Here is a 24,452-nt window from a genome sequence, read left to right as displayed (position 1 = left end):
TTCAAAAGTGCCTCCCTGCTCAAAATAGAATTGAGGCCGTTCTATTAAACAATTTAAATTACTAATTTGGATTCCTGCAGTCACGAAAGCTTCAAATCACAATTGAATTTGTTTTTTGCAGGTAAGGCCCAGTGAGCTGTATAGCTCTTTTTCCGAAGCGACCTGGCCACAAATGATAGCTCAACGAAGTGGATTATCACGTGGAAATGTACAGCAGCCAAATACTCGCATCGCATGTTTCTAAATGTGAAGGGAAAAACCGGAGGGCCCGGAGCAAAATATACGAGACCAAGGGGGGAACATGCAAATTCCAAATATACAGCAGACGTCAGGGTCGGGATCCAACCCACGCCCCCTGTATACCTGGCGAGGTAATTAACGGGAGATGGTCCCTGGTTGGCATGACTTATGTTAATTGCACGAAAAAAAGTAATCTGCAATCGTCACAAACAGTCAAAACTTCAACTCTGGAAAAGCTGAGTGCTTTTTGAACATCAGTGTCCATAAATGATTTAATTGCAAGATTTAGTTATTGAGATAAACGATTAAGTAATAGTAGGTGTTTACCCTTCTAAACTGGTACAAAACTGACACCTTTATACAAGGCATCATGTTTGCAATAACCACAACACATGGAGTCAAAAATGCAAACAAAAAGAAGCAACTCTGATAATGATAATAATATGCACTGTCCTTGAAGTTGATTGGTCCACACCCGAGACGGCTTTCTTTATAGCCTAGTCCCCATTGGTGTTGGACCAGATGACACCAGAAGGTGTACAACTCAAACACAGTGCAATATCAGAGTATTGAGAGCTCGGGGTAAGCATTTACACTGCCATAAAGGTGTCAGTTTTGTACCAGTTTAAAAGGGTAAAAACATACTACTATATTTTGCCACTGGTAAAAGAGGTCTCATAGTATAAACGATAATTTTTTTTTTAACCCACACCACTTAACGGCACAAAAAACACAGTGCGTTCATTGTGCCCCATTTCTAGAATGCTATGGGTAGTAGGGTATCCAGTGTGTACTGTATGTTGAACTTCCTTTGCACCGTACACAGCCAACCGTGCTAATCGGAGATTGTGGGTGAAGGACAACAACTAAACACACAAAGACAGTTCTAAACAAGTCAGTTTTCACTCGAGATGATTTCAAATTGCATAGATTTCCAGTAGCTTCCTAACATCGGAAGGAAGCGCGTTCCAGACGGCTGCAAAAGCGCTCTGGGCCTAGAAAATTAAGCATAATTTGTCATTCATTCTGTCGCGGATTCATTTTATCCTGTTGCAGCACATATCTAAAAGCGCGCGGTGGTGCAGTTACCCGTAAAGCGACATGGTCCAGTTCACAGTACGGCTGCGATCTTGTAGACACTGAGGCCTGACAGCTGGCGAGCGGGGCTCTGTAGTAGTGAGAATGAATGCATTTTATATCGAATTACGTTCCCTAATTATGTTGGCAAACGTTATGGTTAACGTAAATAGCAGCAGCGTATAGCTGAGGACATGTTGGTGGTGTATATGTCATAAGTATATCCGTGTTCATGTAAAATGTGTTTTTTTAATGATAGCCCTCATGAGTTTCAAGTTAAAAACTAAAACGTATTCTTCACAAAGGCATCTCAAATACACTATTGTTTAATGAATTATTACGCGAGAATGTTGATTCAAAATTTGTATAACATAAATCCTTTTTGCATCAAAGATGATTCCCAGTTTGCATTGACTTACCAATTACTATATTGACGAAGCAACTGGTGAATACACTACAGATAATTATATATATATGTATAGGACATAACGGAATTCTAACCAGGGTGGTCCATTGACAATGGCACCCAATACAAATGGGATCAGAGGGACACTTAATCTTAGTCCACTCTTCCCCTCTTTAGCATCATCATCATTATTATTTACATTCCACAAATAGCAAATTAGCGTTCGGACAAGAGGGATTTTAATTTTGGAGCTTTCGTGACTGCAGGAATTATTCTTTGGTTCTTTCGGTTAAGTCACGTCTAAAAATAAAATAATAAATTAAAATAATAGCGACGTTTCGATTGCAACACAAGCAATCATCATCAGGCATAAAAGAAATAGATTTTTATTGCTATTTCTTTTATGCCTGATGATGATTGCTTGTGTTGCAATCGAAACGTCGCTATTATTTTAATTTATTATTTTATTTTTAGACGTGACTTAACCGAAAGAACCAAAGAAGAACAAGAGGGATTGGTTCCCATCCGATCGGAGTGGCGCGTTTTGGCTGCGCCGAACGTGCCAAGCCCGGGGGCTGCATATTGAGAAGCACAATCTGTGCCGATCTTGGGTGTCGTAATGCTACGATGGAGTAATCGAAAAGTCTGTGGCCTGAGTAAGAAAGCCTCGACTGGCCTTGATGAAACTGTTAATACTTTTATAGCCAGTCTCCTTGAAGCGAAATGCTCTCCCCGTCTCTCTGTTTCAAGGCTTCAGTCCCCGTTTGAAAAAGAAAAAAAACTAAAACTCTATTCACAGCACGAGTAACTTTATTGTCGATATAAAAATGATTTCCCCACAAGCGATTGTTCAAAGTGGAAAATTCCAGATAACGCTGAAGTTTTTCAGATTTCTCCATTTTACAGTCAACACACGCACATGCACGGTGATTCATGTACATGTAAAATAAAAGAAAGTTCATAAACTGCTTTGAAAATTCCATAATCTCTAAAAGTAAAGCATTTTCGGTGGCTGGGTGGCCGAGTGGCTCAAAGGTGAAAGCGCCAAGCAGGTAACAAATGCTCATATCCCGGCCTCAAATCTGGACAGCCATCTATGATTAAACCAGGTTCTTAACTGTGTAGTAAGTTGGTTATCTAAGCTTGGTCACAACTGACTGCACAGACAAACACCACCATTATGTTAAATTTGGGTTTGCACTTCAGTAAGCTAAAGTCTAGCTTTTGAAATTAATATTCGTTTTATGGTCACATGGCAAACAATCACATGGTAGGTGAGAAGTGCTGCCCCTGAGTGATAAGGAGTCACGCGAAGATTTTTCAGAAGCAGTTCTGTGATATCTCCTTCTGCAGTTTGTTCTCTGTTATGAGGGGTGATGCATTACTCCAAATGGATTCTTCATCTGAAGACGTGCCACAAACAAAACGAACTGGGAATAGTACACTTATAACCGACATTTACCTTTGTTGTTGTGTCCAACTACATTCTTCACCTCCCTCGCCAGCCCATTTCAATGCCTGGCTACATAATTTCCAATCACACTCGGCTTGCGCTGGCCGCCACGTGCCGCGACGGACGAGTGCATGCCAAACAGAGAGTGCCTCCCACTGTGTTGCCGTGTGTGCCGCCCGCAGCGCGCTGCCCTACCACATCACGGAAGACGACGGCACGCAGACGGCCAATATCGACATCCTGCAGCAATCGGTCCGTGTCCTTCACCGGGGAGATGCAGCTGCTCTCCACTGGGCTCTGCAGAACGACACGACGAGTCACGGCGCACAGCGGTGCACACCGATGTCACTTGGCCAGCGGCACTCCCTGCCATCTCCCTGCCCCTGTTTTCGGGTCCAGGCTTACGTATGCGTGTATGCATGTTGAACTTCTTTCGCACCTTACGTAGCCAACCGTGGTAATCGGAGGTGCGGTGTAAGGACAACAAGCTAAACACAAAAAACATTTCTACAGAACGAGTTTTCAATCTAGATTTCACAGTGCATAGCTCCAGTGGCTTCCTAATATCGTCGAACATCTGAAAGTGAGCAAAGAGTGGCGGCATTTGTTCGATGGCTCGCCAAAAGCCGCTGTGAGGATTACATCTTTCCTCTTCTCCTATAAATGACTGTCTGTCTCTTAACACGTACATCTTTCCCAGCCAATATTATGATTCATAATGGATTTGTTTTGGTTAGGCCACAAGTAACGATCTGGCAGAATTTGTGTGGTCATGAGTTTGTGTGGTCAATACTCTTTGGTTATTTCCCACCTGATGACGGACGATTGTGTTGCGCCCGAAACGTCGTGATTTATTTTATTTTATACCTACGTGACTTTACCGAAAGAACCAAAGAGTGTGGATTCCTGCAGTCACAAAAGCTTCAAATCAAGATTGTGTGGTCAAGATTGGCTACGGACGGTACAAAATAAATTCAATATATATACGTACATGACACCAATTTAAAAAGTCGGGAAAGATGACACGGTAATTCTACTTCCTGGGATTTCCTAAATATACCTGACCGTTTGAAGAGAAACGTCGTAACCAATTGTTCAACGTGGTTGGAAGAATTGTTCTTTAACTTACTGGTGAGCTGAAACCATAATAATTGGCACATTAAGCGCTCATACGTGGGGAAAATTAATTTGCTTGACTGCACCGGGAGTCTGCCTCTTTTTGTTCTCGCTTTGTGTAGAAACTCGTAAGTCAATGTCCATGACTGATAGCCAAAGCACGCCCTCGGGGAGCGCTCAATGGATGCCTTCAATGCCTCCACTGCATTTCTAAGGTTCACATTGCTTCCGTTTGTCTCGAGGAAGGGTCGTCATTTCCCCCTGGCATGCTGCTGGTGTCTCTGTTCCATCTCGGCACTGTCTCCTTCTACACCTTATACTTCCCCACTGAATGTAGCCACGAGAGAATGTCCCTCCTCTTTTTACCACCCAGTATTTACAAGATATTCACGCGGCCATTTTGTTGCACAGCGTAGGGATGCAACATCATTTAAACATTCGATGAACTCCAATGGTGCGGCACGATGCAATCTCACATGGCAAAAACATCACGGGAGGCACTGGGGAAGAGCTTCACACAATTATGATTTAACGTGAAGATATATTAATTTATTTACAGACTACACAACGCCCTTTGGTTAAAATTTTATGTAAATATGCCAGTAACTAAATAATGTCTGTTTTTTTGTTTTACAGGTCAGTGGACTCTGAGAAATTTACTCAAAAAGAAGCATTGGCGTGTTCAAGAGGTATGCAACTTGAGAATTCAGAATACAAGTTGGCGAGTAAGTTCGTGGACATAACCTGGAAAGTCAGGGTTGTGATGGTGAGAACAGAGGATGGCTCGTTACAGAGGCAGCCACAGGAATTGCACTTAAGTGGTCACCAATTAATGCAGCCAGATTTGGCGATTTCACTTGCAGTGCAGACTATCCACGGAGGTTGAAGCTAAACTGTAGTACAAAGACACGGACTCCTTGAGAAGGGAATGAGCAAGAGGTATGGTGGCACCGGTGACCTATTCCTCTTGATCTCGATCATGCAGCGTCGTTTGACGATGAAATGTTATAACTGCTTCATTCACATCATTAACAGGCTTAGAACAGTTCCAATGCCCTGCTGCGGTCTAGTCGAAGGAACGTCATTGGCAGCAGTTCCCGTGTGGCAGCACAAGATCTACCCAGCACCGGGCCTGAAAATGGGTATTAGTCTGCCAGTCTGCCAGTACGGGGCTGTGCTCCTAATTTGCGAGTAACTAACCGCGACCCCTCTCGCAACGAACGGGTGGCGAACTCGGCCACGTCGCCGCCCCCGGCAGAGGTGTGGCCTGTGAGCTGCGTTGCAGTACCTTGAGCGAGCTCTGGGCCGTGCCCACGAGGCTGTGCACCGTCTCCTGCGACTTGGTCCGGGTGAGGCCGCCACGACCGCGCTGCCGGGACCGGCAGTCCAGGCAGTTCCGCACGGCCACGCAGCAGACTGGGCGCACGACGATACCGACACGCACGCAGACACGAAGATCCCCCGTGTAGCCTTAACAAACTGTTGGGACAAGCGCTGTTGTCGAGAAGCACCTATAAAGGTGGGCACGCGCACACCAGGTACTCATTTAAGGCTGAATCGACCGAGGGGAGGCCCAGGACCGGTTCTAATAATCCCCACTGGTGTTGGATGTGAGCAGAAATCAAACTCGTGTTGCCGGGTTCGTAGCACAGCACGCTAACCGTAGCACTACTGCTCCCACACATGCACACACACACACATACAAAGACCCCCCATATATCCTTAACAGACTGTTGGGAAAAGTGCTGTTAGCGAGCACCTATTAAGACCGGCAAGGCGTACGAGGTGGGTGGCTAGCACCACACCCGGCCACCTTTGCCTCGCCAGTGGCGATGTAATTGTCCACAGGTTTTAAAATTTGCACCATCGAATTGCAAGTGGATATTTATTTTAAAATAAAGGACACCACCCAGAATCCCCATTTATATACAGCAGCATCCACATTAAAACATTTATATCCCATAGAAGGTGGCTTCCAGGTAATTGCTAATAGATTTCAAGCATTATATATGGTGCTGACACCTACTTCCAGGTTACGTGTTTATTACAGGATGAAAAATGATTTTCCACTGGGAAAGCTGTTGCCAATATTCTCTGTGGGCTTCGTAAATCAACACACCGACCCTGACCTCCTCCATCTCCGTCACCCGTCAATGGCTGTACCCACGCGCTAAGGCTTAGCAATGGGCAACGCAACACTCTGGAGGTGTGGGTCAACTCGTAACACGCAAAGAGCCGCCACCGCTGCATCCACGGAAACCGAGCACCAGTGTCCACGCTCGGCCGAGCGTTGGGCTCTGCTGCTCATCTCCACTGTGCGAGAAGGAAGGGAGTGATTGTGAAAAGGTGTTTACGTTGCTATGTAAATTGCAACATTTGAAAGAAAAAAACGTTAGTCCTCTGGTTAAACGTGCTCAGCTCAACAAACAGGAAACTACGAGTGCAAACCCCAACAGGGGTTTCAACTTAGCCCATCATCCCTTTTAGGGACAATAAAATGAATAGAGGTGTTGGTCCTATGGAGTTACTGGCCCCCACCAGTGAAACTTGAGATGTTTAGTACTGGCGCCAAGGAAGAGCACCATTACCGAAACCTACGAGAACACGCAGACGTATCGCCATACGCGTGTAGAATTTGGTGTCGCGCTCGGTGGAATTCCACCAAGAGGTGGGGATTCTGCAGATGCCATTGTACCACATCCATGTCCAGGCTTTTGGCCCAAATTATCAGGGTGGACTAGAAGGCATCCCATCCCGCAGCCAAGCAGCAGCAGCAGAGGAAGGACTGCCGAGGGGAATCGGGGCAGTGCGGCTGCTATTGGCAACCCTCGCCCCACCGGCGGCCCGAGCCAATCAATCGGGCTGCGTCCGTCACACACACACAAACACACAAACGGTGGGGGAGAGAAGACGCGGGTGTGGGAGGGTGCCTCTCACTGAGCCGCAGACATTGACGCAGGAGACCCCCGGAGGACATGTTCTTCTCGGCCTCGATCTCGCTGAAGTTCAGCGAGGAGGCGAGCACCAGCACGTCCACCATGGCCATTAGGCGCTGCAGGAAGCCCACAGCCGTCTCCACCGACATGCCCTGCGTCGGCTCCATGCTCTCCACCTCGCCCTGTGCACAGGCCGTGCGCAAACACGCACAAGATTAAATCTATCTTCCCTCCATCCATCTCTCCCTCCCTCCAACAAATTCCTCCATCTATCCCGTCAGCCCTCCATCCATTCCTCTCTACATTACTTTTCAAATTCATTCCTCCAGCCCTCCATCCAACCCTCCCCTTCATACATTCCCCCATCCCCTCCGTGTATTATTCCATCCCTCTATAATTGCATGTCTTTCTCCATCCATCCTTGCACCTCATCCTCAAGCCAGCCATCCATCCATCCCACCCGCCATCTTTCCCACCATCCCCCCCAACGCTCAGGTGGTTCGGCTACGCAGGGGATTAAAATGCCGGGTCAACACATCGAACTAGCCGCACTGCAATGCCAGGTTTCAATCGGAGCACGTGCGTGCACGGGATTATGTCGAGCATTCAACTGTAGTGAGTGACGGTCACAGCCCAGTCGCTGATGACCACACAAACAAATGTATCGTAGTAAAACTGGTATATCCCTTAAATTGGCACATGTCAGCTCTGAAGATTATGAAGTCACATTTGAGCCATTGATATTCAAGGAACACTCTTTCCAGGACATACAGAATAGGCCGCCCCACAAGTTGTGGAAAGGAGGCATAGTTCTTTCACATTCTCCCGAGGTCGTTTTCTAAAGCAGGATGGATCACTGATAGCTGCCAGAGTTTGGAACGGGAAAAAACGTTAGTCTCGTGACATCACACGCAGGGCACGATAAAAATATAACTGGGATGGAAAAGAAAGCAGGAGAGAAAAGTTCCAACTCCGAACGACGCCCGAGATTTGATTAGGTCAAGCTTCAAGGCAGCGGCAGCCATACCCGGACGCAATTACTTTTTTACTCACTGCTCTCCACGGAGGCCCTTACAGCCCCAGGGAGTGCGTTTATGATTCCGGCATAACGCTGTAATGGGATGACGGTGCTTACTTCAGCGCAGAATTCAAACAGATACCATTCCCTCTGATGCAATGTAGTAAATCCTTGTCATATTTAAAGAAATCTTATTTGTTTTTAGACTGCCATATAGGCCAGGCATTTTGCAAAGAACACAGCAGCTATCTGCACAACGATTTGGTTAAAGCAAGATGATGATGATGATGATGATAAAGTTGCCACGGCAACGCACATTTAGTTGCTCGGACCTCTGATTAACATACATTAACAAATCAAAGTGGTTTCCTGCTCCAAGGAGCATGGGATGGTGTTCATCTCCTGTTCACAGTCCCCAGCCACAGGACAACGTATGTCATCAATGCATTATTCATTTTATGGAATGAGAAATGGCTTCTGAGCAGCCTTCAGGATATGTTGAGCAATATACACTAAACAGTTGCGATAAGGATAAGGCTCAAAGCACAGAGGTGTACACCGCACCAACACTACAGACTTTGCAGCTATAGAATGAACATACAAAATAATCATGGTGCTGTGAGGGAAAAGATCTGCATAACCAACGTCTTACATGAACACCATTCGCTTTTTAAATGCGCATTAACTAACCATCTTTCGTTTGCATTCCATTCTACTGTATGAAAAATATGCTTATCTTGTATTTTCTTATTCAATAACACTAACTATATTAAACCCTAATGTTAGGGTTACATCATTGCAATATATAAAACACACAATAGAATGTTACGGATACTGATTTAATACATCTCAACATGAGATCTTATATTATCCTCTTCTATGGAAAGCCGTATTAAAATGAGTATCGATGGATTCGGGATATTAAATTACACAGATATGCTGATCTCTGCCTTGGAGCTCCAACACCAAAGCTCACCACCACCTCTGAATTTCCAGCGCATATTTTGGCTGATGTCACACAGAGACATCTCATTAATCCGAGAGCAATTCCAGTGAACACGCGGACAGATGGAGCTGCTGCGCTTAAGAGCACGCGTGTATGTATATTGAACGTCTTTTGCACCGTACGTAGTCAACCATGCTAATCAACATCCCAGAGTCAACTCGGTCTTTCACTTCTCCACGGTCAATAAAGTGTGAATTCACGTGTAAAAGGTTATCGGTGGTAGCGTTATGGATAGGCTGGTCCCTGTCAAGGACTAATGGAATTTCCAGCAATAACTCGGTGCTGCCTTTGGAGGTATAAGCACACAAATAATTTGAACAGAGGAAAAAATCTTGACTTAAAGCTTTCGTGACTGCAGGAAAACAAAGGGGAGGGGCTCTTTTTTACCTCCTGATGACGATCGCTTGTGTTGTGATCGAAACGTCGTTTATTTTATTTTTATTATTCTGAACCTATCTACGTGACTTTACCGAAAGACCAAAAGAATTTGAACAGAGGGAGTTTGGCTTTCTGCTATGTCCAGTATCTTGTCAGTTATGTTATTTAGCACAATTGCATCGAATGGTGTGTGGTTCTATCTTGATAACAAGTTCAAGAAAACTTCACAGAAATGCTGCATCCTTACAAATGCATTGCTTGCAATCATTCTTGGATATACGATGCGCAAGGTGAGTTTCCCCGCGGTGACATTGAAGTGACGTACTCATTATAATGCAATGGCAGAAGCAGTTAAGACCTAAAGAAGACATCCATCATCATTAAAGGGTCAATGGTGATACCGAGTCGTTGACAATCCGTCTTGAGTGTGAAATTAGTGTCCCACACATGTCAGGACATTTTCGGTAGAAACGGGATGAGAGGAAGATGACGGTACTGATGAGAGCACTAAATGCGAGTTAATTGTTTGGCGGAGGAACAAGGGTAGACTGAGTTCGTACGGCGTTTTCAAGTGGCATGTTAATGCTGCAGTTAAATACATGGCATTGCAAACTTGTACAGCACAGATGTTCAACCCCCACTGAACAGCCCCCAATCAAACGATGCAAGAACGAAACTCCATTTCAAACTTGTAAATGACAACCATCAGAGCTTAAAAATAACCACACTGATATATCCAATGATAAGAATCATGTGCTGGTCACAATGTTGCACTGCTTCTGCTCACTATTTACTCTCATCAACCATTTCTGGCCATACATATTCAAATTTAATATCTTATACGTTAACCCAATTAACATTACATCAGTCAATGATTATCATATGGGGCAAAAATGAAGAAGAAAAATAATGATAATACGAAACAAAACTTGCCCTCGACTTGAAATCAAATCACACGTGTCCGTATTGTAATCACGGCGTGGGATCCTCTGTGCGATGGTGATCGGAAGCTTTAATGCTCGCACCTCTGATTAGCATGGTTGGGCTACGTACGGTGTGAAAGAAGTTCAACATACATACACACAAGCGTCTCAATGCATCGTTCTGCTCTGAGACCGCCCTTGGCCCGGTATATTTGCATCCTGCACTGTAATGCAGAGGGTCGCAAGTGGCCACACAGGATGCGCCGTATAATTCAACCACGTTTAATACCTATTTCCCTTGGCCATTGTGCTATGCTAAATTGGTTGATTTATGAACCCATAGTAACATCCCATACATCCTGGAATAAAACTATGATAATGAACATCTCCCAAAAAGCCCATGCATTGATTGCCTGCGAAGATAGGTGCACGCACGACTGGATACGCATTCATCATACGATGCCTCTGAATCTAACAAATCCGTGGGTATTATTTTAAAGCAGTGCTCAAACCCTGGATCCAATCAAAGTTTAATCACCTACACATAATTCCTGATTACTACTGCACGGGCGGATAATGTTCTGTTAATTAATAACAATATTCTCTGGTGAACTCGAGGCCCACTTGGCCTCAATAAACGCAGGCTAAATATAAAAAGAGCAACTGCAAAGAGCAAGCTTGTGTAAATAATCCGGCTGGATGGCACTGCGGCTGGAAGCGCTCGACTGACAATAAGGAAGTTACGGGTTCAAATTTCGGTGAAAAGTCGACTCGGCCCCCATCGCGTTTTCTGGGTCACTAAACTCTGTAACACTTTGTGGGACATCTTATGAGGATCGTGGCCTCTGCTTCAGCAATGCAGAATATACATTGACAGCCCAGGTCAAGCAACGAGTTGCACGCATTTTGAAACACATTCCTGCGGAGGGAGCTGGTAGGAACGTTGGGTTGCTCGGTCAATGGCCAGGGTCAACGGCGGCGTGGTGTATTCCGCAAATATGCCCGACTGTGAGGGCGGGCACAAGCCGGCGTGAGTAGGTTAAACGTTGAGTTTTATAAGGGCACCACGGGGTGACCAGCCCCTCCCCACCCAGCCCCACCCTTCCCACCCCCCCACCCAGCCCCACCCTTCCCACCCCCCACCCATCCCCACCCAGACCCTTCCCCACCCTCCCCACCAAGCCCCTCCCCACCCTCCCCACCCAGCCCCTCCCCACCCTCCCCACCCAGCCCCTCACCACCCAGCCCCACCCTTCCCACCCCCCACCCAGCCCCACTCAGCCCCACCCTCCCCACCAAGCCCCTCCCCACCTTCCCCACCCAGCCCCTCCCCACCCAGCCCCTCCCCACCCAGCCCCACCCCCACCCAGCCCCACCCGCCCCACCCAGCCCCTTCCCCACCCTCCCCACCAAGCCCCTTCCCACCCTCCCCACCCAGCCCCTCCCCACCCTCCCCACCCAGCCCCACCCTCCCCTCTCCACCCAGCCCTTCCCTCCCCACCCCGCCCCTCCCTGCACGACGGACGGACACAATAATCCCCTGTGGGCTGGTGTAACCAGGAGGTTCCTACCAGTATTAAGCCCTATTATGTGGTGGGAGACCCTACTTTGGCTTCACCAACATAAGGATACAATTGTACTGCTGTATAAATGCAAGTCTTCTGACCAGGTAAATCAAAGAAAATCGAGCAATCAGAGTAATCAAACACGTTCCTTCAGAGTGGGCAAGTAGGAACTTGGTTGGAAAGCGCATTCGTGCACAACAGACAAATATGCATGACAGACAGACAAATAATCCCTGGTGGGCAGTGTGGAACCTGTTGTTCCTACCTGTATAATCAGGATCTAACAATTTTATATAATAGTGTATAAATAATAACCACAGAAAAAAGTACACAATGCTAAATGATAGCTTTAAATCATTGCTTTATGAATGGAAATTAATTCTTTCGAATCCAAATATGGGTACCCACTAAGCATGTAACAATGCATGCATTCATAGAATACAATGTATTATGCTCACGATGGAGTATACATATCGTGAGTGAAAACCAATTATTTGGACTTTCTATTTGTTGCACGCAAAGGCTTCGTGTAACTGAAGCAGTCATTTTAGGCTCTAGATGCACCACAACTGAAAACATGATAATAATGATCAACAACTTATAATACTAAATAATCAACAATTCATCATTATTATTTAATGGAATCTTGACCCCGAATCATAACAACGCATTGTCACGCCATCATGCACAAATTGCACCACATTCTGAGAGTGGTGAATTGCCACACGCCCATGTATCTTCCTACGGCTTAAAGATGGAGCCATTACTGCGAAGTAACACAACTAAGACACGTTTGGGAATCGTATTGGAGTGTTGAGTAAAGCGGTATAATCTGGATTAAAACAGACCAGATGACATACCATGGTGTCCTTTTTATTTACGTAAACGCTGAAAAAACACTGATACACCTGGACCTTGTTGGCTGTGCCAACCTTGCTCAACAACGCTTCATTTCAATTCTAAGCAAGAGAAAAAGTCGTACATTCCCGCTAGGCTGCCATGAGAGTGTATCCAGAGCAGCACGGTTAACATGCCAACGTATTGTCAAAGACTGCGATGGGATGCGTGATATCCACATCCTGGTGCTATACGAAAGAAAGCACTGTGATGAATCGTTATCATCATCGTTGGGTATGGTGAATCCACTGCAGGATGAAGGCCTCCCCAAGTCGTCACCATCCTTCATGGTTCTATTTCTATTTTAGCAGGTAAGGCCGCACTGAGCTACGTAGCTCTTTTCCAGAAGCGACCTGGCCACAAATGATAGCTCGACAAAGTTGCGTAAAGTGTGGATAATTCACAGCAGCCAAATACTCTAAACGAAACAACACGCCGAGCGAGTACACCCGACGAGCTGATCTCATCGCTGCATCACCACAGTAGATGTCATCCCGGACGCGTTGCAGCCGTTGCCTGCCAATCCACCACTACTCTTGACCACCGGCCATCGTCCCCCTCCTTGCCACGTGCCCTGCCCAAGCGATACACGTGATCAAAAGGACGCACAACGTAAACACAACCCTCAAAGGAATATCCCCCTGCAGAAAAAGTGACGACCTCAAAAAGACACCACTTTTCAGCCCATACCAGCCAGTCGAGCTTCTCATCTCTGACGATGACACAACGAGCTAGAACTACGGCCGTGATTACCGTCGATGCATATGTAAGCGTGAAGACAACATTATTTGAGACAATTGTCAACGCTTACACCTTGAAACTATTCAACATTATGTACGTAGAAACTGTTTTAGATAGAGGACAATTTTTATTATATAGCTTCCCTGCCTCGGGCCCAAACCCAGGATCAAAGAGCAACTTTCTCTGTTCTGATACTGGTGCCTCTGTCCCTTGGGCCCCACTGCCACCTTTGCTGTTATTAATTCAAAGAGTTAAAAAAAATAATACGCGTATATATTATTCAGAGCAGTGAATAAAATGCACGTGGGAAACGTGTACGAAATTAGGCTGAACTTTTATAGTTGAAAATGTATTCTAAATTTCCATAATGCGCTCCCGAAATTAATTTGCAGTGCAACGCGTGTGGACGAAGGCGCGCACGTCAACAGAATGCTCTGCTTTCAGTGACGGCGCACAACATGCTAGTGTGCACACAAGCACGCGTACAAACTGAGCACGAATATGCACACAAGGCTGAGGAATGTATAACCGGAGGGACATGCAAGACGCTCTCATATGACCAAGGGAACATACACACTCATGTGAGCTTTACACAGCGACACTTGGACCACACGGTTTCAGTCACTCATGTCAACTGCAGACTGACAGGGGTGTGTGTACATATTCTGCACGCATAGGTATGAGCATACATGGATGAATGCTAAATTCATTTTGTAGACTTTGCCACTGAATAATTCATGAACCTAATATGCATGAGGAGGTGCTACGAAGAACAGAACGTTGGGTCAGCGGAGGGAAGAAAAAGAAACGGACTCACTTTTGTAAACATCCCACTGCAGTTGTTGCTAACACAGGTAAGAAACACGTGATCCCGTGGGGTGGTGCGCTGTGCAAAGGGTATCCGACTCACAACGGAAAGGTTGCGAGTTCAAACCCTGGTTGGGGCTCCACTCTTGTCTCGCCTCGCATCCTTCCAGGGAGAATATAACGAGTACTCGACATATTTTATGTACGTACAGATTGGTTTTGAAAAAATACTGGCTCTCCCACCACTGAGCTAGGACCTTGAATGTATTAGAGTGCACTGCCTTTTTGTTAGGTACATATAACATTCAATGCTTACACATGCGGCATGCAATAAGGCACCAATTCACCCATTGTAACAAACCCTTCAGTTCAAGATGCAGGCATCTAAACAAGCACGGAGGAGGGAGGGAACCCCAATAAACAATACAAATGAGACAGTAAAAATTTAACAAAAAGGATCGATTCTTCCGATTGGATCGTGATGCTAAATTGTGACGAAAATTAATCTTCTTGGTTCTTTCGGTAAAGTCACGTAGAATGGGAAATAATAAAATAATATGATGTTTTATTTTTATTATTTTATAATTTCCCTTCTACGTGACTATACAGAAAGAACCAATAAGATGAATCCCTGCAGTCACGAAAGCTTTAAATCGAAATGTGACGAAAATTATTAATCGAAGCACTTGGGTTGGATTGTTGAATGTCTCATGGTTACACAAGGGCCATTGTCACACATTCATGCAAACCGCATGCACTCTAGCTTCTACGAGGTGGGACTGCATCGCCTCTGATTAAAGTTGACAGTAAAAAAAAAACTCGTAAAAATATTTGATGACCCAGAGTCTTGTAAACACGAAGAGTGCAATTTTCGTTTCCACGGTATAATATTCCTAGCTTAATTGTATCACGGTTGCCAGTGAACCCACAAATTGAAATAGTTATGCAGCAGGAACTACTGCAAGACAAAGTACACATGCTGTCAGAGGGTCAATTACAGTTTAATCAACAGAGACGTGCAATCCATGTCCACCTGATGGGGGAATCTTATGGGAATAGGAAAAGTTTAATGTAAGCATCGTGCTGGAATGCAAAGGAGATGAGGGTGGCATGGGCTGGGTGGGCTGGCGTTGGGTGAGGCGAGGGGGGGGGGTGAGGAAGCAGGGTGGGTAAAGGGGCTTAGTTATCGAAGAGAGCGCTGAATAATAATTCTCAGCCTTATGCATACATGTGCAGACACAAGTCATTGCGCCATTATTGGCTTTTAAGTGGGTTAAATGACGCACTGAAATAGCAATGCCAAATAATTGTAAAGCGATTCTGTTACAAATGCATGATTTCTCATTATGATTCCCACACATGCATGCGCATGTGCGTGGATAGCAATGAACAATTAAGCACAACAAAAATTTAACTTTCGAGGCGAGCTGATATTACTACAGCGGCAAATATGACATTTGCGCTCGATTCGTGAATCACAACAAGAGTGTGTGCAAGTTTGCTTTGACGGTAGCAGGAGATATCACGCAGCACCACGACGACGAGATAATGTAGACAAATGAACGTTGCAATGGTAAGTATGAAAATACAATGCACAATGGAGGAGGCCACTGTTTCAGGCAGGAAAGTGGAGGCGTAACACCGATGAAAACAGACCGTTTCACTGTTATTGTCGAGCAAACTTTTTCTCCGTGACTTTTGTTTCGCTCCCATTCGTCTTGTCCGGTGACATTTATCTCAGACGAGCCAACGCGGTATCAACTGTTGCACTCTATTACACGCAGACTCTCGTTTCCTACTCTTCACGACCGGCAGGAAACATTGAGAGAGTTATTGCGATGCAGAGCGGCACGTTTTCAATGGCAATTAAGTGCACTTTAAAGCCGATTTAAATGTTCAATGTAATGAGAAATTACGACGCTCACACACACATTACATACATTACAGAGATGCAAATATGATTTCATGAGGAGAGGACGGAAAGGAACAGAGCAATTGTAGTCAGAGAACTCTGAGGTGAAATCAAAGAAGACAACGTGATCCCATCAGGGTTTGCATATTTGTGACAGGAGCTGACGCACAAAACTCACTGGGAATTACAAACTCTCTTGGATGGATCGGAGATCCAGCATTCACTGACTTGCAGTGGCCAAATTCTGAACAATGTATGGATGAAATAACAACACAACTATGATTTAGTGTAAGATATATGCACGCTCGGGATGTTTATCCGATTTTTGGATTAATCATTTCAGGCCTAGATACATTTGAATGATGCAATGTCCATCGCATTCGCAGCACCACGTCTGTTGACCACTCATTGATATGCTAATTTTTTCTCTAACCCTCCTCCCTCTCTCTGCCTCCGCCCCCCTCTGTCTATTTAAGGCCACCACACAGAGACGATCACCCCTCTCTGTTACCTGTGTTGCTCTCGCTATGTATCTTGGTGATATCTGTCTGCTAATATGTCTGTCTATAGTTTTCTGGTTAGATTTTATATCGCTATTTCATTATACCTGATGATGATTGTTTGTGTTGCAATCGAAACGTCGTATTCTATTATTTAATTTAATTTATTATTTTATCTTTAGACGTGACTTAACCGAAAGAAACAAATAATGATACACGATGTCAATCCCATCGCTTAGTTTGAACTCACTCTGCTTACAATATAGTGCAGCGCTCTAACCATACTACCACTGACTTGATTAATACATTTTAATACATATTGGATGGTAAAAGTAGACTTTTTGTTTTGTTTTAGAGCCACCACACATTTACGTCTATTGGAATTAATACAATGTCATCATTCGAGGTCTGCATGGTTGACAATTGTTGTGAACAAAGGCCATGCGAGTCACATGGCAATCAAGCTCATAATACAACTAAAATTCCTGGAAGCACCATTATGGTATTAATTTGAATTCGATGAAGTGGCACACAATGAGAGACAACATTTGCAACGCTGATTGCAGCACAAAGCGTAACAATGTATGTAAATGTCAACAAGCCTACTGGTCTGAAAGATGACAAGATGATGAATAGAGAATCGTTACTGACCTTTGAACCCTGAAAAAGGCAAAAGACAGGAGAGAACACGCAATCGGATTAATTCAAAAACAAGCAGTAACTGAATACCATTTTTTTTTAACACAGTCAGTGATTTTTAGAAAGACCGAATGCTATACGAGGCAGTGTGAATGTTAAAGTTTTGTCCATGCGCCATTTTGTTCCATTGTAATATAGAATATTTTCTTGGTTTTTTCGGTAAAGTCACGTAGAAGGGAAATTATAAAATAATAAAAATATTAAACAATACAATATATTTGCTTTACTTTATTATTTCCCTTCTACGTGACTTTACCGAAAGAACCAAGAATATGAATCCCTGCAGTCACGAAAGCTTTACATTAAATATAGAATATTTTGTGAAATTTACACAAACATTTTGAATCTTCATGAACCACGTGCACGTGTGAGTTTGGAGTAAAGGGTGCCTAAATTTGTGATGCAGTGCATGCACTTAAAGCAAAGTGCTTGATTTTAATTGATGAATCTATCAGAATAATTTCATGCGCATCATTAATTTCAGTAAATATTCTGGCTCCGCCATGAGCTTTTAAACTCTATAATCGGATTTCAAATTGTATCAATAGATCGTATTTAGAGTACAACAATTATCGTGCACTGTGTGGTGTGGGCTAGGTGGCTGTGTGTTTGGTCGCCTTGCCGTTTTTTGTCTGGTGCACATTCTCAAATCCAGCCTCTTGACACGAGCAATGCATTTCATTATCATGCAAGCACACACTCAGCTACCTCGTGTGATAATTAAACGTATTGTTCCCATGACACTGTTGGGTGAGGTAACTATGTCCTTCATTCTGGGTCACCCATCCCCCTTTCAGCCAAGCTGCTGTCCTATAAAATAAATCAGCAGACAAGCCACCGCCTTCACATATCTGTCTCTAGATATACAACAACAACAACAAAAAACACGCAAGGATTTCTGACACGTCCCATCAGGTGAACAGCCTTCTGGGAATGCATAATTTAAACAACACAAGCAAACTCTGGGCCAGTTATATTCTTTGGTAGAGGGACAGATATTGTAAGGAGGCACATCGACTGCTTATTTATTTTGTGTCTCGTGTTCTCCACAACATAAAATACAAAGCGCTGATGATGATGATGCTTCTGCATAATACCTGTGATGTGAAGTCCAGGACTAGAGTCTTGGGTAAGAGGTGAAAGACATACATTTGGAGTTTGCATGTTCTCCCCGTGGTCGCGTGAATTTTTTCTCTGGTTCCTCCGGCTTTTCTCTCCACATTTAGAAACTTGCATTGAGATTATTTAGATTATTTTGGTGCTAGAAAAGTCCAAATGATGGACCACTTTGTTGAGCTATCATTTGTGGTCAGGTTGCTTCTGAAAAATAAGTGAATACCTCAGTGGGCTTTGCCTGGTAGGTTGGGGATGGTTGAGTGTTATTTGTTTGTGTTTGGGTGATTTGTTTACCTTTCTTGTACTTTACTCTACTATCGTGTGTTTTGTATTGTTTGTTGTTGTAGCGCTCTTACCCACCCCCTCCTGGACATCAGGGAAAAAAAGCTTTGTAGCTCTTCGTATTCCTCCAGTCTAAATACATTTTCTGATTCTGATTCAAGGTGCTTCATGCGCAGCTGTAAGGCAGGAGGAGGAGGAGGGGGGATGCTCACCGAAGGGGAAGTTGCCGCAGACAGCAGGGGCAGAATGCCCCCACAGGCGATGATGATGTTATCCACCATTTGGGAAATGAGGTGAATGGTGTTGTGCACAAAGATGATGTTCTCGTTGCTGTTGACGAAGTCCATGATTGTCTTCGTCGTGTGGCTGAAACAGGAGGAAGCAATTGATGGCACCCTCCTGGGGCAGTACACGAGGAGCACACACAGAGGCAAACATCCGCTCTCATAGCCTAAGAGACTGCCGCAGCATGTGCTGTAAGCGGACGCCTATGAAGGTAGGCACAGTCCCACAAATTGGCGGATTTTCTAGAAACCCACCACATAAAATGCCTTGTGGCCACAGAGACTGCTGGGGGAAAAGTACTTTGAATGAGCACCTATTAAGGCCAGCATATCACCCGACGGGGTGGTCAGCACCATGCTTGGCCACATTTGTCTGTCAAGTGCTGACATTCACAGACTGTATCAGGTACTCATTTAAGGGCGAGTGAACCAAGGGAGACGTTGCGATATCGCCCGCCTCCGTTATGTTACTCATGGAACCGATTTCAAGTCACCGTTTTTTTTGCGGCAGAGAGGTGATGATAACCGCTGCACCGCAGCTCCCACCGCACACCGCAAACAAAAATAACACTGGCGCAGGTGTTATGAATGACACATCACAACACGCTGCAGTTCAGATTATCCGAGATCGTCGGCCACCTTTGATCACGTGTCATGAAGGTGCCGTAAAACGTGGCCCCAATCTGCCGAGGCCATACAAAAGAGAAGCCCTCATTGTGTTTGTTTGCGAGACAGCCAGCTCGGGACGAATGCGGCGCCTCTCAAAGGAGCCGTTGATAACTACGGAGAGCTCCAGCACCCGAAACAAGGTCATGATTTCACAACACGGGTCGATGAAAGCCCGAACGCTCACGAGCGTTCCGGTCTGGTGGTAGCTTCCGCGCCTCCGAGGTCAAGGTTCATTGGTTAGAGTCCCAGATCTTTCAGCCTTTAAGGCAATGCCTTGATTGCAAGGGAGGTGAGACCTAACCAGACAGAAAAGAAAGGGCTCCAGCCGAGAAACCTTAAAGAATGCTAGCCTACGGGGATTTTTGCTTTATCTGGCAAAAATGAGAATTTCTGGCCGAGTTAAAATTGAATGCAGCATTGCAGCGGGAGGTGGCCTCAAACGTCGCTGACAAGCTCCCGTTCCTTAGAGAGATTTTAGAGCGATTTTAGCCTTGCGATTAACACGGTTCAACATACATGGGCATTTCATTAAATTTGGACTTTTACTTTTTTCAATCAAGCTAATGCCACACTCAGTATCAGAAACATAGCCGGGAATCTCTGAAGCATCATGATCTATGTATGTTGAACTTCTTTCGCACCATACGTAGCCAACTGTGCTAATTGGAAGGGCCGGGGAAGGAAAACAAACTGAACACAAAAAGCAGTTATAAAAAAAATTAGTTTTCAATCTAGATGATTTAAAAGTACATAGCTCCAGTGGCTTCCTAATATCGGAAAGGAAGAGCGTTTCAGACGGCCGCAGAAGTGCATCTGAAAGCGCGTGATGCAGTGACCGTCTTTGTTCAATGGATAGCCAAAAGCCGCTGCGAGGATGACCGGAGTTTGCATGATGGTTTATGCTCTTTAACGAAATCATCAAAATGGTGTGGTTTATTTGTGGAAAGCACTCTGTGTGTAACGAGTGCAACCTGATGGTGCATAAGACACTACAGTCAATTACGGGTAAAATAAATGAATGCAATGCAGTGACCTCTACTCCACCCAACAACATGGTGGGGTTCAAATCGCCGTGTGTCACGTTTCGGTGGCTTACGAAGGGCTGAGTCACAGCCAGCACAGGGTTTGACTTGTATACACAATGCTACTGGCAGATCAGGAAGTCCCATTGCTTTCCTGATTAAATCTTCGTTCATCCAAACAAGTAAATACACCTATTTAACTGTTCATTTATTTACAACGATTTTCCAAAACAGAGCACAATTATTGCGAGCACTTTTCATACAGCAGTACAAATGGGTACAACACAGTGAGACGATCGGAAGGCCTTGCATAGTGGAGTAAAGTGTGTGAATTCCCCACCTCTTACAAGACCTCCGTCAGGCAAAATATCCTCTGGAGGGGCTCTCCAGAGCTCACTCGAGTGGAGACCCTTCTGCCAGCAGTTCCGTGACAAAGAAATTGCAGGTACTGCCACCTGTACCTTTATCCCTTACGATTGTGTATCTCCAAACAACCGCTCACTGAGGAATCGCATGTTTTTCTTGATTTCACCCACCTCCTCCAGATGTGGATGTCTGTCTCCAGGGCGAAGAGTAGGTCGTTGAGCAGGCGCTGGTGCATGGCCGACCATTTGAACTCTGGGATGCGGAACATGGTGGTGCGGGGTCCCGGGCTGAACTGCCGACGCTGCTCCTCTGTCATGGGCATCCCGCGGAATCCCAGGTCCACGCCTAGATCCCGCTCCTTCACCAGGCCCGCCTTGCCCTGCTGCATCGACTGCGTGCGGGCATTTCAAACGAGCGTGAACCGCTATGAACTCTCAGAGTCTCAAGCTGTAAGCCGTTTCCCATGTCCAAATAAATCCGAGACAGTTCTCACATACGGTCAGCGGTGACAATTCAGCATTCCTTAATGAGGTGGGAGTAGATTTCTCGAAAGGATGATCACTTTTAGTGTCCCGCAGAGTGAATTGACTAACCCCAGAGAGATGGTGGGCTGAGTTGACCCAGAAAGGAAATTAAATTTACGGAATTCCAACTGGGAGTCAAACACTCGCTCTGCCAAGAGCACCACTAGACGTGTTAAACGTTTACTCACTCTCCTATAACATATATTGTTTAAAGGCCATAGATTATTAAATATAGCTTAACTCACGAGGAATAACGTGCTTGTGGGAAGATTATGAAAACATAAGCTTAAACAATGACATGTTGGTTGAAACACAAAGTCCATCATTGCACTTCAGGGAAAAAAAAACTTTAGGAAGTTCTATCCACACCAAAAGTATACAACTGGATGGCACTGCAATGAGAGCGCTTGCATCACGAGTGGCAGTTGATTCAATAAATAAACAGTGATGATCCTATAGATGATCTGGCTCGAGTTGTAGGAATGTGGAATGTGTCCCACTGGCTCTGAGCCACCAATGTAGGCATGCTCTGTGTACCACTAATCTGAGACAAATTAAATTAATGCTAAAACATGAATACAATCTAAAACCTGCGCAGCTCAAGAATTCGATCTGCCATAATATGCGGATGAATGCGTGCGGACTGCCGGTACCTGGGTGGAGGTCGTCTGTATTTTCCGGAGCTCCTTCCCGACCTCCTTCCCATCGTCGGACTTCTCGGCGTCCGACGTGACGCTGGCAGCGTCCAGGTTGGAGATGGCCTTCACCGTGCCGACTTCCACATCTGCACACTCTACCCCTGCATCAGAGGACAGCGACGCCTGCTTGGTGACATCAGCCACCGCCCCCAGCTGCTGGTCAAACTCCTCCGGAGGCTTCAGGTCGGAGCTGGGGCTTATGGTGCTGAGGGGACCCTCCAAGATCTCATCGGTGTCAATGAGCGGCAGGTCCGGCTCAGAGTCGAGGATTTTCAAGTCTGAGCTCGTGCTGTCGGGGGGAGGGATGCAGGGGAATTCAGATGTTCTTTTCTCTACCAAAAACTCGCCAGGGATCAGCAGGTCGCTTGAGCCCTGCACCATCGTGGTGAGGGTAGACTCGCCCAGCTCGTCCAGCTTGCAGATGTCGTTGCCGTCCACCGCCGAGGAGGAAGGCAGCCGAGGAGCCGGCGCGTCGATGTCGTTGAGCATCGAATTGGGCAGGAGGATGCCGGCCATGGGCGTCTCTGGCGTCAGATCCGCCTCATCCATCTTCACCTCCGTGGCCTCCACCTTCTCGGCACGCAGGTCATCCCCGCCCCCGAGCAGGTCCTGCAGCTCCTGCGTGCCGCTGCTCACGGCCTGCACCGCCCCTCCGCCCTGGGCCACACCCACGGCCACGACGGCCGCCCCCACCGAGGCCGTCTCGCTCTCCGCCAGGAAGTTGTGCACCTCGATGGGGGGTGGCCGGAGGTCGGCCTCGCCGTCCGAGGGGCTGTGCGCGCGCGCGTCGGCCCCTTCCTCCAGCTCGCGCAGCTGCGGGCCGTCGAGCGCGCTGCGCAGCTGGGCGGCCGACAGGCCCGAGATGGTGCTCACCGTGCCCTTGTTGCCACGCTTGATGTTCTCCTCCTCCTGCCGCTGGTACTCCTCGTACATCTTGGCCAGGTACTCGCGGTGTGCCTCGTAGGTCACCTGACCCCGGGGGGCGGGGGGGGAGGGGGGGACACGGGGTGACGCGAGATTGTCATGAGCTCCGTCGGCCAGCCCGGCTTGTTGCTCGTTTTGCACGTGACGCGACGATCGTTGCCAGCGCGCTTGTCATGGGACCCAAGTAAACTGGTGGGAATTGTGAATTCCTACGGATTGAGCCGGCCACTTCATAATAGAGCATTTATGAACGTCCAACAAAGTGGTCCTTGTTTACTAATGCCAGATATATTACTTACCGAAATGACCATCAATCATTATTTTAATGTAAAATATCACTAAGTGGCTCGGTCTATACGCCTTGTATTTATTTTCCACATTTCACCAATATTCATTATATTCTGAATTATTTCACTGGGTGGTGGCGGTGGTGATGGTGGTGGTGGTGGTATTAGTGGTGGTGCTGGTGCTGGTGGTGCTTGTGGTGGCAGTAATGGAGGTGGTGAAGTGGAGGTGGTGCTGGTGGTGGCAGTGATAGAGGTGGTGGTGGTGATGGTGGTGGCAGTGCTGATGGCAGTGCTGATGTTGGAGGTGGTCGGCTGGCCTAGTCAACAGCAACGGTGATGTCAATGATGATGATGCCTAGGCAGTTGTAAGATCAGAAGTGATAATGGTGACATTTCTCCATGGACAAGTGTCTCCCAGAGGTGGTCACTGCAGGCACGACTAATTCATCTCTATTATCCATGCAAACGCAGGAATAAAATGAAAAAACGCAGAATTGGATGGCGAATTCGTCCTAATTTGCATGCTTTTTTGCAGACCTAACCCACAGCTGACGTGAAAGTTATCTCCCACGAGGATATAATTCATTATCCATGCAAAATCACAGC

General features: G+C 46.0%; 1 protein-coding gene across 1 annotated transcript in view; it reads right to left on the bottom strand.

The window, feature by feature from the left end:
- The window catches only part of LOC144723968 (neurobeachin-like), a 518,054-nt gene that overhangs the window by 89,718 nt on the left and 403,884 nt on the right, over positions 1 to 24,452 (bottom strand). Inside the window, exons 22-28 of the mRNA XM_078602770.1 lie at positions 22,591 to 23,604; positions 21,584 to 21,804; positions 19,285 to 19,438; positions 17,627 to 17,635; positions 7,230 to 7,410; positions 5,581 to 5,708; positions 3,372 to 3,473 (exon numbers count right to left, since the gene is read on the bottom strand). Of these exons, the coding sequence (XP_078458896.1) occupies positions 3,372 to 3,473; positions 5,581 to 5,708; positions 7,230 to 7,410; positions 17,627 to 17,635; positions 19,285 to 19,438; positions 21,584 to 21,804; positions 22,591 to 23,604 (1,809 nt within the window). The remainder of the gene's footprint in view (positions 1 to 3,371; positions 3,474 to 5,580; positions 5,709 to 7,229; positions 7,411 to 17,626; positions 17,636 to 19,284; positions 19,439 to 21,583; positions 21,805 to 22,590; positions 23,605 to 24,452) is intronic.

The sequence above is a fragment of the Lampetra planeri genome, chromosome 19 (assembly GCF_965212315.1).
Source record: "Lampetra planeri chromosome 19, kcLamPlan1.2.h2, whole genome shotgun sequence".
Classification (NCBI taxonomy): Eukaryota; Metazoa; Chordata; class Hyperoartia; order Petromyzontiformes; family Petromyzontidae; genus Lampetra; species Lampetra planeri.
This window is presented reverse-complemented; position numbering and strand designations above follow the sequence as displayed.